The sequence below is a fragment of the Durio zibethinus genome, chromosome 12 (genome assembly GCF_047325235.1).
Source record: "Durio zibethinus cultivar Kanyao isolate XHJ-2024 chromosome 12, ASM4732523v1, whole genome shotgun sequence".
Lineage (NCBI taxonomy): Eukaryota > Viridiplantae > Streptophyta > Magnoliopsida > Malvales > Malvaceae > Durio > Durio zibethinus.
This window is the reverse complement of record NC_143173.1, coordinates 23,146,739-23,161,042: the sequence shown is the minus strand read 5'-3', so window position 1 is coordinate 23,161,042 and position 14,304 is coordinate 23,146,739. Positions and strand designations below refer to the sequence as shown.

Here is a 14,304-nt window from a genome sequence, read left to right as displayed (position 1 = left end):
ATCAACAAAACAAATCACTCGTCAGTTTACTTTATAGATCAATGTCAGGTCCCCCCCTACCTATGTCTATACTCTCTTCTCTCTTCATCTATGATTTTTTGTCTTTGCATTTTAAAAAATGGTCCCTGAAAAATCATATGATTTCAAATAAGACGAAGGACATTTTTCTTTTCTTTTTTTTTTGGTAAGATTTTTTTTTAATATCATTTCTTAGTTGCTGCTTTCAAACATATATATAAAAGTATTGGGTGGGATTTCTCATAAATCAGGTTGTGGCCTTTAAAATTGCCACCTTTGTTCCCTCAGCTTCTGTCTCATGACAGGATCTTTATGCAGATCATCAGACATCATTTAAAGTTTGATCGCCAAACATACTAAACCTAAAATTAAAAAAAAAAAAAAAAAACTTCTTTGTTCATATATATATATATATATATATATATTGCATTCTGATTCAACACTTTCATCAGCAAGACCAAAAAAAAGATGAACATAAGTAATAAATTTTGGCAACCTATGTCTTATCCTATACCTGAAATTGACATGAAAAATTTTCTTTTCTGCATTTTCATGCAGAGAAAGGAAGCATATATGTATAAAAAAAATCCTTATATTTATCATCATCTCTGATTATATCTTTTTCCTTTGTTCTCTATTCAGTACTGAATAAAAACCCACACCCTAAATCTTTCTTTCTCTTTCTCTCAACCTCTACCGTCCACACCTGTTTCAGACAGACAACATATAGATTTGTGTACACGTGTGTAGCTACAGAGATGTTCATGTACTCCTCACTGTCACTGATAGCCACTTCGAAAACAATATTCCTCACACGTGTGAAAAGTTTTCTGAAATGGGGAAGAATAGATTGCAACTGTAAAATGATCCTTAATCGCTCAAGAGATGACAGAAATTAAATTTCATAATCTTGAAAAAAAAATTAAGAACAATGGCCAAAAAGAAAAAGATCAACAAAAAATGATGACCTTGAATTCTGCTGCTTTTAGCATTTGGGAATAGGGAATTATTTTTCCTTTGCTTTTGAAAGCTAAATCAGCACAGATTTTTTTTTTTTTGGGGTGTTTCTTTCAAAAGCAAGAGAAAATGTTTCCAAAATTCTAACCAAATGAAAATAACCTAAGAGAGCAAGAGTTTTTTTTTTTTTTTTGATGTACGTTCACATCTCAGCTCATGTTTTTTAGGTTACACCATAGGCTGTTTGAGATTAATGATGAGCTTGAAAATCATTTCATTTACATATGCAATTATACTAAAAAAGGTAAAATCCAAGAAGTTAAAAAACAAAAAGTGAAGATTTGGTGTGCTGGGAATATATAATTTCCTCATTTTGCAGAGCAAAGATTTTGTTTTTTCTGTTTAAATCAAAAGTTATTACCAAATTATTACAGATGTAGATCCAAACTCACATGGTCTTGCAAGCTTGGCTTTGATTCATATACGTACCGACTCTGGGAACTTGAACCACCTCCAACAACCTGCGACGGCGTCAACTCATCACCAGCAAACAAAGGCAACGGATGCGAAGACGAACGGTCCCGATTGACAGACGAGTTACTTTGAACCGTAGCAGGGATTCTCCATAACCCCAGTGGGCTACCATTGATGGGTGGTCGAGAAAGAGAGATGTGGTTCCCATAAAACCTACTGCTACTACTGCTAATGCTATTGTTCCATGAAGGGTAAGTCATAGCTGGTGTTGGAGCTGAGCCTAGCCTGTAGTTAACAAGCCCATAAATATGAGAATCAGATAAAGAGTTGTGCACCATTGCTAACTGAAGATGAGCTCGTTTCTCATGTTGGCGTTCCCTTTTGTGAGCGTTTTGGTGACCGCCTAAAGCTTGGGATGTGGGGAAGTTTCTGCAACAATAGTGACACTCAAATCTTCTTCTGCTGCTATCTCCATGCTCGTTCTCCTTGGTCGTATCTTCGTTGTTCTCAGCTGACTCTGAGTCGTTACTAGCTGTAGCTGAGTCACCACCGAATTCTTTGCCAAATAAACGAATACCCTTTTCTTTAAAAGGGGCAGGACGGATAAAGGGAAGCTGAGAGAAGGATTCTACGTTCATGAAGTCGTGAGTTTCCCTTTCATTCTTCTCCATGTAGAAGAGAACAAAAGAAAAAAAAGAGAGCGCGGTAGGGGTATTTTTCTTTGGGGCTGAGAATTGAAGTGATTGCAAAGGAAATGCAAAACGAGGGGAGGGAAACGGAGAGAAAAGGAGGGTAACGTGGAGAGAGAGACAGAGAGAAATGGCAAAGGAAGGGAAGGCAGCTATGAGGAGTGGGGGAAGTGGGGCCTATAAAGAGGGGATTGACGGAGGAGTGAGCCAAGGGACAAATGGGGATGACCCATTAGGGCTGACAAGGCCACAAGTTGTAGTCAGATGGGAGTGGCATTGGCAGTCTAGGTTGTCAAAGTACTAACTTTGCTTCCTTTCACTTGAATTTTTGGTTTGTATTGGAACGTTCTGCAACACCTCCTATGATCTTCAAAGTTTATGTTACCACACCCCCTGCTTAATTTTTTTTTCTTTCTATCTTTGTATTTTTGGAGACGAGCAATGTAGACATATATTCCAAGAAGATTTTTATTAAGGAGACTTCATAAAATAATGATTAATAACATTGAGGCAAATTTCTTTCTTTTATTGTTATATTTTATTAGGATATGATCACATGATTAGAATGTTTAATAACTGATATTTGAAATTTTGATTTAGAACTTTTCAAAGCATGTATAATACTCAAAGTGTTTCTTTTTTGAGAAAAGTGCAATCACCAATCAAGTTATATCTCAGCTTCAAATGTAATTCAATTTTATTATTTTTATTGTTTTTTTATGAATATCTGTAATATTATTTTGTAATGTACATATTACTACATTTCTTATTAAGTGAGTTAATTTTGAGGTAAGAAACTTAATTAATTACTAATTAGGTGGTGTTAAAGAATGATTAGTCTATATTTAGTTGACCAATTCTCTTTTGATGAAGCCAAATAAATCAGGGTTAAGGAAAAGTTCCAAAATAATCCATTGAGCAATAAATAAATAAATATCATGCCACAGTGTGAGGTCCATAAGGTTTAAATTATATATCTATGAACCAATTCAAAAGATATTTTTTTATAAAAGTAGTCACAGTTTAAATATAAAAAAAAAGTCACAAATATTAAGATTTTAATCTTAAATTTTTACTGAATATTATTTTTTAATAATAATTATACAAATTAATTGAATTAAATTTCAAATTCAATTACTAACTTACTAAAAGGATATTAATCATATTGCTCTCAATGCTGTTTTCAAAATATAAATGAGGGGTATTTTTCTTTCTTTACCATATATCTCTTATAAACACATGTTCCCATCAGTACTTATTGTGATGTTAACAAGAGAGCTAGCTAGTCTTCAATCCCCAAATTGACAGCTTGTTGGAAAGAGGGAGCTTACATATATATTGTGAGGAAAAACACACATCAACCCCTATTGCTCGTATGGATTATTAATGTTTAGGTTTCGAAAAGTCTTTTTTTTTTTTTTTTAAGATTTGAATCTCTTCATAAGTACCTTCACAATTAATGAAGTTTTTTTTTTCCTATTCTTAATCTTAAAATATCGACAAGATATCAGTAATTAGTTATTAATTCTATATAGGAGTGAATTGTTTATTGATTATTAAAAATTTTAGCCGGTCGCGACAGGAAAAAATCTTGAAATTTTTATAAATCTGAATAAATTTGATATTTATTTATGATGTATTAATTTGTTTGAAAAATATATAAAATCATGAAGAAATTAATAGATTTGGTGGATCAAGACCGAATCTTAGATGATGAATTTAATTGCGATAACCATTACCACTGTGGTCATAATAATTGCCATATTTTTTTTTGTCATTTTTATTATATATATATATATATATATAAGACACTTTTTATTTAAAAAAAAAAAAAAGAAAAAAAGAAGACATTCTTTAAAAGTATCATTATTTGCAGGAGCGAAGGTGCACGTACCACACTTCTTTTTTCTTTGTCTTTTTTTTTTAGCAATTTTGCTGTCTGTAAAAAAAAAAAAAATGCTGTCTCTTCATCTCAAACTCTAAATTGCCCCAATATATATTGTACGTGTATACATCAGTCAACACCATGTTAGTAACTTGCAAAAGAGAAATGACCCAACTTTCAAATCGTTAGTTAGGATGGCTCTCTACTTTGCTTTCTATCTCTATCTTTTTCTCTTTCTCATCGAGCTAAGAGACAAAGGGGTAGAGAAAAAAAGCAAAAGCAAATTTCATAACGTAGAAATTTTAAGAGTTGTTATTAATTGTTTTATTTAAATATGATTGATTATTTAATTGAATTTATTTCATTTTAAAGATTAATCTTAAACTTTATTTGAATACTTTTAAAAAATAAATTATAGTCTACAAAATTAGATTTTAAGTTTGAAAATCCAATTATGTGTAAGAAAAATTATAACACTATCATCGCATCCATCTAAAAGATGGTACTTATTTGATTTTAAATTATTTAAGCCTTAACCATACTTATAATTTATCGAAATATTTAATGTTAAAAATTGATCTTAAAATTATTTCAATAATTTGATAGTAATTTAAGATGATTATCTCACCTCAAGAGTATTCATGAAAACTAATGTTTTACCGTAAAAGACTCCATCGTCAGATTCATTAATATATTTATTCATAAAAATAAATAGTAAAATTTTTTAATAGTTTGATAAAATTTACTTTGATGCAAATCTTTCAATAGTTTGATGAGATTTTCTTATAAATTTATTTTTAAAAACTGAATTAAATCTTTTCATAATTTAATAAGATTTAATTTAAAATGCAAATCTTTCAATAATTTGGTAAGATCAAAATAAAATATTTTATTAATAATAAAATATTTTATTATTTTTAAAATAAGAAATTAATTTATGAAATTCTTCAATAGTTTGGTAGAATTTATAAAAATTTAAATTCATGAAAAATACTCAATAATTTGGTATGATCCATGTATTTATTTTAGAAACATTTTTTGGTCATTTTTTAGAAATAAAACAAAATTCACAAAGGCATTTAAGAAATAATAATAATATTAAGAATATAAATTAAGTGAAATAATAGTTAAAGATAAAACAACAACAACAACAACAACAACAACAACAACAATAATAATAATAATAATAATAATATATTATTATTATTATTATTATTATTGTTATTATTATTATTAGTAGTAGTAGTAATACAACAACAACAACAACAATGATACTATGCTCACCTTATCCAAGTTATCATTTTAGGTTTTTAACTTAGATAAACCCTTATTTAGTCCAAACTGTCCTTTTGGATTTTTTATTTAAACTCTTTTTTTTTTTAAGCAAAGTACTTCTTCACAGGATCAAAATTTATGAGATTGAAAGTATCATCTCCATCAGCTCCATATTGTTTTCTCACCATCAGCGATGCATAACTTATTGACCCTCATAAGCCTAAAAGTGAAACCCCTATCTCATCTCTACATTGGTACAACGTAAGTTCTTAATTCATCCATGGAGCTAACTATTTCACTTAACAAGTTGTGAGCTTCTACAACAAATACTCCTATTCTTTCTTAAACTTTACTTCTGGCCATTCGCTCTCACAAAACTTTTTAACTAGATTTTGATTATGAAGATAAATTTTGGAAAAGGCATTCTTTTTACATTTAAAATGGCTTTTCATCCAAAAATATAATAGTAGTGTGCAACCTAAAAAGCATGCTTTATTATTATGTCTATAAAAATTCAATGATCTAATGGTTTTTACCATTATTGCCAATGAAAAATAACATTTTTTTTCAACCTACTTAAACAAATCTACCACTTCTGTCTCAATATGGCCTAAGACTTTAAAAAAAATCACCATATAATATATTGTTAGAGCAAACACATTTATTTCTTGGTCAACATCAGGGTGTTGAACAATGAAATCTCGTAAAAATTTTCATGGAATACCTTTATACCCATTTTTTTCTTGAACATGTGAATTTATGAGCTCTTTTTCTATCCCTAAAATGTAGGCCAACTTCTTACGATATCTTAGTTTTTGTTTCTTCACATATGCCCTATATGGATACTAGAGATGCATACCTACCAAAATTGAATATTCCTCTATGGTCAGCATCAAATCAGCTTCATTGAAAATGAAACAATGATAGGAGGGATCTTAAAATTGTACCATATCTTTAATGAGTAAATTTTTAATATTTACCGATAAGAGATGTGTAACATGCCCAGATTTTTGACAAAAAACTTGTTATCTTAAAGGAACCATGTTATTCCATATGGCTAACAAGTCTTTCAAATCATTTTGCTTAAAGAGCACTCAAAACTCCTTAAATAAGGTAGAGACATAGCCAAATGATAAATAATCCCCTTTCTTTCATTGTTTTTTTTTTTTTTTTACTTTACCTTCACATCAATAGGTAACTCACATTTGAAGAATACAAATAAAGCACAAACTTGATGTTCTATGGTTTTCATGAAAGCTTTTGTTGAAGATATCTTTAGGGTAGGAATAATATGCAATCTGTATGTATGTTTATAAATATGTGAGAAAAGAATAATAAACAAAGAAATCAATTAATTATCTCAATATAAATAAAGAAAAAACACAATAAAGCAAATATAATCCAAGAACAATATGACTCTAAATTTCGGATTAGCTACGAAGGATAAAGGGAACATGGCTCTACCTACAGGTTAAGCTTACAAGATTAACTATATGTAGCTTGAGTTACTTCTAAAGGGTTTCCAAATTGTTTATTATATCATTATCCATCACAAACTAATAAAGCACTCCAATCATTGCCCATTATAAGTTACAAACGAAATGATTTAATTTGAGTGAGAGTATTTTATTAGCCTATATGGAGACATGAAATCTTACAAAGGTATAGGTACTTTACTTCTCATAAGGAACAGAACTCAGGTGTGGAGTCCATGTTATGCACATGTAAATGAATGACAAGTATAATAAAAGATTAATACAAAAAAAAAACTTAAGTTTCTTAAATTGACTTGGATAATAAGAAATTATTTACTGGCTTGATTCTTGATATCCCTAGTGAAATCACCAAACTATCATAACATATAGATTTATGGACGTATCACTAAACATAGACTTTACGAGTTACCATCATTCTTTTTTTTATTTAGGTGCGATTGGCCACCTAATTGAATCTGTCTCATTTTAAATATGAGTCTCAAACTTGATTTGGGTACTTTTAAGCGGTAAACTCTAGTCTACGAAATCAGATTTTAAGTTTAAAAGTACGGTTATGCATGAGAAATATTATAACACCTTTACTGCACCTATGCAAAATATAATACCAGTTTGATTTCAAATTATCCAAGCCTTAACCATACTTATGATTTACCAAAATATTTAATGTTGAAAATTGATCTTAAAATTACTCCAAAACTTTGATAGCAATTTAAAATAATTCTCTCATCTTATGAATATTCATGAAGACTAATGTCATATTCTAAAGAGTCTCAATCGTCAGATTCATTAATATATTTTATTCATAAAAATAAATAGTAATATCTTTCAATAGTTTGGTAATATTTATTTTGATACAAATTTTCAATAGTTTGGCAAGATTTTCTTATAAATTTTTTTTAAAAAAAATTGAATTAAATCTTCTAATAATTTGGTAAGATTTAATTTAAGATATAAATTCTCTAATAATTTGGTAGAATTCTTAAAAAAAAATTAAAATTCATGAAAAATCCTTTAATAATTTGATAGGATCCATGAATTTATTTTAGAAATATCTTTTGGTCATTTTTTAGAAATAAAACAAAATTCACAAAGGCATTTAAGAAATAATAATATTAATAATATAAAGTAGTAGTAGTAGTAGTGTTCTTTTCCCTTCTCTCTCTAAAGGTTTTCTCTTTGTCTTCTCTCTAGATTTCTCTAAATTCATATGACTGAAAACCAAATTTCTCCACTAGTTCTGAAAATTTCATCAGGACCTAGTCGAAAAACTCAATGTTGGCCGAAAACTTCAACCGAAAACTTCAAAATTTAATCTCAAACCCAGATTTTTTTTAGATTTTTCCTAGCAAATAAAGAAAAATGCTAGAAATCAAAACCACTTCCAATCTTTGGTCAAAACAACAAATCATTTAACAACACAAACCCAGAACAACAAACTTTCCACACACATAAAAAGCCTAGACTTGCCAAAGTATTTCAGCAAAACAGTAATATTCTTTCCTAAAAAATTTTTTTTGCCTTTTTTCCTCCCCCCTCCTGTGAGATTTAGGGCATCATTTATAGGCCCTTCTTTACCAAAAAATTAAGGAATTTTCTTTCAATCGAATCCCACAAATTTATTTAAATTTTCATTAATCGAATATGTCAAAGTTAATTAGGGTTCTATCTATCAAATTTAATCATATTCACCGTGTGAATCAATCTATTGATCCTCTCGTCCTTATAACCTAGCTTTGATTTAGGGCTTTGGTTGTAATTTGATTTTAGTTTCCAATTGTGTGTAAATAGAATTTTCAAACCTTTCCACCTAATTTACACATGAAATCTCTAGAAATTATGTTGATTTCCCCTTCTTCTTTTTTTACACACAAATAATAATAATAATAATAATAATAATAATAATAATAATAAAAATATTTATTGAGCCAAAGCCTATATTCAATTTATCAAATATTGGGCTCAAAGCTCAAATAAAATAAAAAATTGTAAAAGGCCCACACAAATGCCTTCAAAACTCAACGATCCCTAAACGATCAAGAATTTAATTGTATCCCGGAACAAAATGAGATGTCTATAGCAAGGGCAAGGAAAGGGCATTGCATTAAGATTTGAGGGGCAAACACTTGTTTCTCTCTGTCCAGGACCATTAGAGGGTACCATTAGTTGCTGTTGGCTGTTTTATCTCTGCTGCACCATTCTGCAAGAGTGGTCCTCAAAAACATATTAACCAGAATTACACGAATGGAAAGCACACTTGTAGTCGTCTGTCTTCCACCGGTGGAGGTACCTCTGCCTAGCCGCTAACATTTTCTGAACTCCATGCACTCTCCTTTTCTTTCTCCCCCACTCCTCCATCTCTTATTAATTTCTTATATTTAACCTAATAAGGTATATAGGTAGCGACTCTATAATCTCGTTGATTAACTTTAAAATAGGGTAAATTATCCTATTGGTCATTTAATTATGGTCATATTTTTGAAATGATTATTAAATTATTAAAATTTTTAATTTAATTACTAAAATTTAAATGAATGTTTTTTTGTTATTCATGATCCAATTTTTAATCTCTAACAATGTGTGGATGTGGCAACCTCACGTCAACCATATATGAGATAAAATTTTCGATCACTATTTTTTTTTCTTGAAGCAATATTTCATGTTATAATTTTTTTTCTTGGTTTTTTTTTTTTTTATGTTTAATTGTGCCAAAATTTTTACACAACTCTCATTAACCTGATAACAGTTTAAGTATTTTTCTGCATACTTGGCCAAGAAAAAAAAAACTAATATTTGTTTTCAGTGATATCATTACGTGTAGGTAGTTATTGGACCACATTAAAACATTTATCCAATTAAGAAGAAAAAGAATTGGCACTTAATTTTGTCTTCCCATTCAATGGCTCTCTTTCTTGACCAGCTGATGTTAATTCAATATATCCATCTTATTCCAATTCATTAAAGCAAATATCAGATGAAAACTAAATTGAGCAACGAAAAGCTAAGTCATTTACCGTATATATAGCTTTCTTTAATTTCTCAGGTTTTTTTTTTTGGTTTCTTTAAAATCAGTATCAATATCAATAGCCAGCTCCAAAATGTTAGGGTTTACAAAACCATTTGAGCTCTTTCATAATCATGCTTTGCAATGATAATGATACTAAATAACTAACAAAAAAAATTAGGGTCATAATCATGCTTTGCAATGATAATGATACTAAATAACTAACAAAAAAATTAGGGATTTACTTATTATATTAATTTTCTTTTTTTTTTTTGCAAGGATATATATTAATTTTCTTAAATCTAATTTAATGGAACATACATCAACCTGCAATCTATAGATGATATATAATTCCAAAAATATTAACTAATTAACCTTTTTTAAGTTAGGGGAGTTATTTGAGTTGGTGTATTATTAATTTCCCACAGCACAAGCAATATTGAGCTTTCCACCAAAGAAAAAAAAATCAAGACAGGAGGAATATCAATCAGTCAGAAACAGGTACATAAAATTTGTCATGTTTACAAAAAATAGGGGATATATATCTTTCAACCTATGAATTTTTTCCTTCTTTCCCTTCTTTAAAGAACTATACCAACTCTTTTTACCGTTTGCTTGCTCAAAAAGCTCTTTCCCTTTCCTTCCTAGTTGAGGTAAACATGAAAAAGAGAGAAAAGAAGAGTTTTGGGCACTGATCTGATCAATATATGTTGTTGTAAATGAGTTGAAAGGGTACCTGTAGATTTTTGCATGTTTAATGATTTTTTGGAGTGAGACTGCAAAAAACAGACTGCTTTATTCGTGCATGCTTGACTCGTTTTGCAATGATTCTCAAAGCCCCAACTGCCTCCCTTGTTCATACTTCTACCTTTCATTGCCATCCCAAGACAAGTCGCTATCCTTTTCCTTTTTGGTTTTTTTTTTTTTTCTCCCTTTCTCTCTATCATGTTTTGCTTGGGGTTTGCCATTAAGTTAAAACCCTTTTTTCTTTTTGGTGTTTTGGTTTCTCTTTTCGGTTTGGGCTGAGCCCCATTTTCACAAATTTTTAAGTTTTGGATTTAATGGTAGCAGTAAGCCCTTTTTCTCCCACCGAACATGCACTTAAAAACCTTTTTTTTTTTTCTGCGTTTCTTACCCTTTTAACAACAACAGCCCTTCATTCGTGCAACACCTTCTTTGCCATTAAAGTCATAGTCGCTGAGGCAGAGGTTGTGGCGTGGAAGGGGGACCATTTAAAAATCGGTTGTTTTTCTGATGTTTGGGGGTTCTTTTATACTTCAATGCAACTGCACCACTTATCTCATAAATTAGAAAATTATCCGATGGGATGTGATGCCCACCGCCCCTCTCTCGCTGTTTCCTTCGGCTTCTTGATGTGGCAACATCTTATATGTGTGATGTTTCCTCCCACCATCTTTTCACTCTAATGTTGTGTTTGGGTGTTTAGGTATCTATTCACAACCAATAATAATAATAATAATAATAATAATTTTTAAATATATAAGAGAAATTAATTTGAATGTCGTAAGCTATAGCTAGCTCTTTATTTTTCATTTTTTTAGTACAATTTTTTTTCTTTTTTTTTTCATTTTTTTAATAAATGCAAAACTGATGAGTTTGCAACTTGAGCTGGTCCAAATTCCAAAAGGGTGCAAAGTAGGAAACTAAAATGGTGGCTTATGATTTCAGATTTATTGAGATGCTTTGGCACTAATAATTTTGATCGAGCTTTTAGTCATGCTAATTTTTCTAAGTTCTTCTGATGAGTTTTTAAGACTTATGTCAAAAAAGGCTCAGAGCTTTATTGTTCCTTAAGGTTTTCCTGTGTTATGGTTATGGGGTGAATTTAGGAAATTTTGCGGAGGTCTACCCGGAAATTGGTTTGGTACAATGGTAGTTGTCACGGGATTTGACCGATGCTTCCATTTAAGGATTAGTTGGGAGGCTAGCTTCTTTGAAGTTTGGTTGGCTTGATTTGGTGTTTTCAGATTAATTTGTTGCATCCTTGGTTGTCTGGGCTGTTCCATATGTTTGTTGTTTTATTGAGTTGGTGGTTCTATTGGAAGTTATCCCAAGAACAGAGTTCTTGGATTTCTGGGCAGGTGTTTGAAAATGGAGGTGGTGTTGAAGGGTGAACTTTACTGCAGGCTGGTTTTAAGAAAAAAAGGCATAAAGCCCTGGTGACTTGGAAGGAATGATTTTTTGTCTTATTGGCAACTTCTCATTTTATTGATTTTGGATGGAGGTAATATTATTTGTTTGTTCAATCTATTTGTCCTATCCTTTAGGTTTTGAGTTTTTTTATGTTCGTTTTGAGATGATTTTGTAAGTTAGTTACCCTGCTTTCAAGTTCTTTCTATTTGTAACATAACTATGTTGCAGCTCTTTTTTTATATTAACTTTACCGCTAGATTTATCCCTTTTGGATTTTTAATAAAATTGATTTTAGGCTTAGAAAGATGCTTAGAAAATTTTCCATGGGCATATATGAAAGTGTAAATTAGAGCTCCCATAATTAAATGCTTTTTTCCTAATAGTAATCCTTTGTTATTATGATTTCAGCAATATATTAGGCATCTTTGACAATTATTCGTAGCTAGATAATACATACTAAAAAAATTATGGGTTTAAAAAATGTGTTTAAAAATGTGGTTAAAAAATTATGATTTAAGAATTTTAAGTGTTTAATATTATTGTGAAAAAATAAATCGGAAAATTAAAATTTTCAAAAAAATATGTATAAAATAATAAAATTATAATTATTTGAGGATAATAAGATTATTTTTCTCATAAAATTATGGTTGAACTATAAAATCGTGACCATCCTAAGAAACCCTAACTCTCTCTGCAAGTGGTAATTGATATGTCTTCTTCTCTTTTATTTTCTTTCTTTCTTTCTTTCTTTCTCTCTCGCTCAGTGCTGGAAAGAGTAGCGGGGGGTTGATTTGTCTGACGTGGGCATGCATTGCAGGAAGGGTCGCTATCACATAGTTCCACAACTCTTTTTCCTTTAGCTAGGTGGCTTAATAGCAACCTTGCCCCTCATGACTCCTGTCTCGGGCCTCCCCACTTTCCTCTCTCACTTAACCCCACCTCCATCCTTTCTCATTTCCTGCAACATTTATTTATCTATGTATATAACATGTTCTATATGTGGACCAAAAGTTAGATGTGGAGAGCTCATGCTTTTCAAACTAAATCGTTCTTTGCTTCATCAAATTACTAATCACTATAACAAAGCCTTGTTTGGATATATATATGTATCAATATTATCTTGTAAAATTTCACCTAAGGGATTAGAAGTATTATAAATATTCTTTTAGAAAATCTAATTCATATTGACGAACTTGATAATGAAAAAAATTCAAATAATTACATGTAGCCTTCTGATTTGTTAAAATTAATATAACATAAAGATAAGCCAATTGAGCTCCATAAAAAATTATTAAATTAGTGAATTTGAAAGATGATGAAAATAGAAGAGATGTTAAAGTTGGTACATTCTTTTTATCAGTTGATAGGCAAAAGCTCAAAAAACTACTTCGAGAATATGTGAATACATTCGCATGGTCTTACTAGGATATGTCAGGACTTAGTACTGATATTGTAAAGCATAAATTACCTTCAAAATAGAAATGCAAGCCGGTATAGCAAAAACTAAGATGTATGAAGCTAGAAATGTTGCTTAAAATTAAAAAAGAGGTAAAAAAGTAATTTGATGCTGGATTTTTAGAGGTGGCAAAATATCCTAAATGGATAGCCAATATAATACTAGTTCTCAAGAAAGACGAAAAGGTAAAAATATGTGTTGATTATCAAGATCTGAATAGGATGAGTCTAAAAAATAATTTGTCTATACCCCATATAGATACTTTAATGGATAACACTATTTGATATTCTACATTTTCCTTTATGGATGGCTTATCAGGCTACAATCAAATTAAGATGGCTCTAGACATATGGAGAAGACAACATTTGTGACAATGTAGAGAATATTTTGTTACAAAGTCATGTCTTTTAGGTTACAAAATGCTGGCATTACTTATCAAAAAGTAATAGTTATTTTTTTTCATGATATGATGCGTAAAAAGATAGAAGTGTATGTGAATGATATGATTGTAAAATCTCATGAAAAATAGGATCATGTAATCAATCTCAAAAAGTTGTTTGATAGGTTAAGAAAATTTCAACTGAAGTTGAATCCTACTAAGTGTACATTTGGTGCTAAATCAAAAAAATTATTGGGCTTTGTAGTTAGTGAAAAAGGAATCAAAATGGATCCAGATAAGATACATGTCATTCAGAATTTATCTCTTTCTCGTACCCTAAAAAAAGTACAAGATTTTTTTAAAAAATTAAACTATATTGCTCATTTCATCTTTCAACTCACCTAAAAGTAAGATCTTATTTTCAAGCTTCTTAAAAAATGTGATCCAAGAGAATGGAATGATGAATGTTAAAAGGCTTTTTGGTAAAATCAAAGAATACTTGTCAAGTTCATATGTGTTG

General features: G+C 30.1%; 1 protein-coding gene across 1 annotated transcript; it reads right to left on the bottom strand.

Annotated features, from left to right (window-relative positions):
• Positions 1 to 453: 453 nt before the first annotated feature.
• On the bottom strand, positions 454 to 2,275 carry LOC111297314 (zinc finger protein GIS2-like). The gene is made up of 2 exons (XM_022892015.2): positions 1,465 to 2,275; positions 454 to 848 (listed from the first exon to the last, which is right to left on the bottom strand). Exons 1-2 carry the CDS (start codon positions 2,118 to 2,120, stop codon positions 653 to 655), a joined length of 852 nt encoding a protein of 283 aa, XP_022747750.2. The 5' UTR covers positions 2,121 to 2,275; the 3' UTR covers positions 454 to 652.
• Positions 2,276 to 14,304: the final 12,029 nt, after the last annotated feature.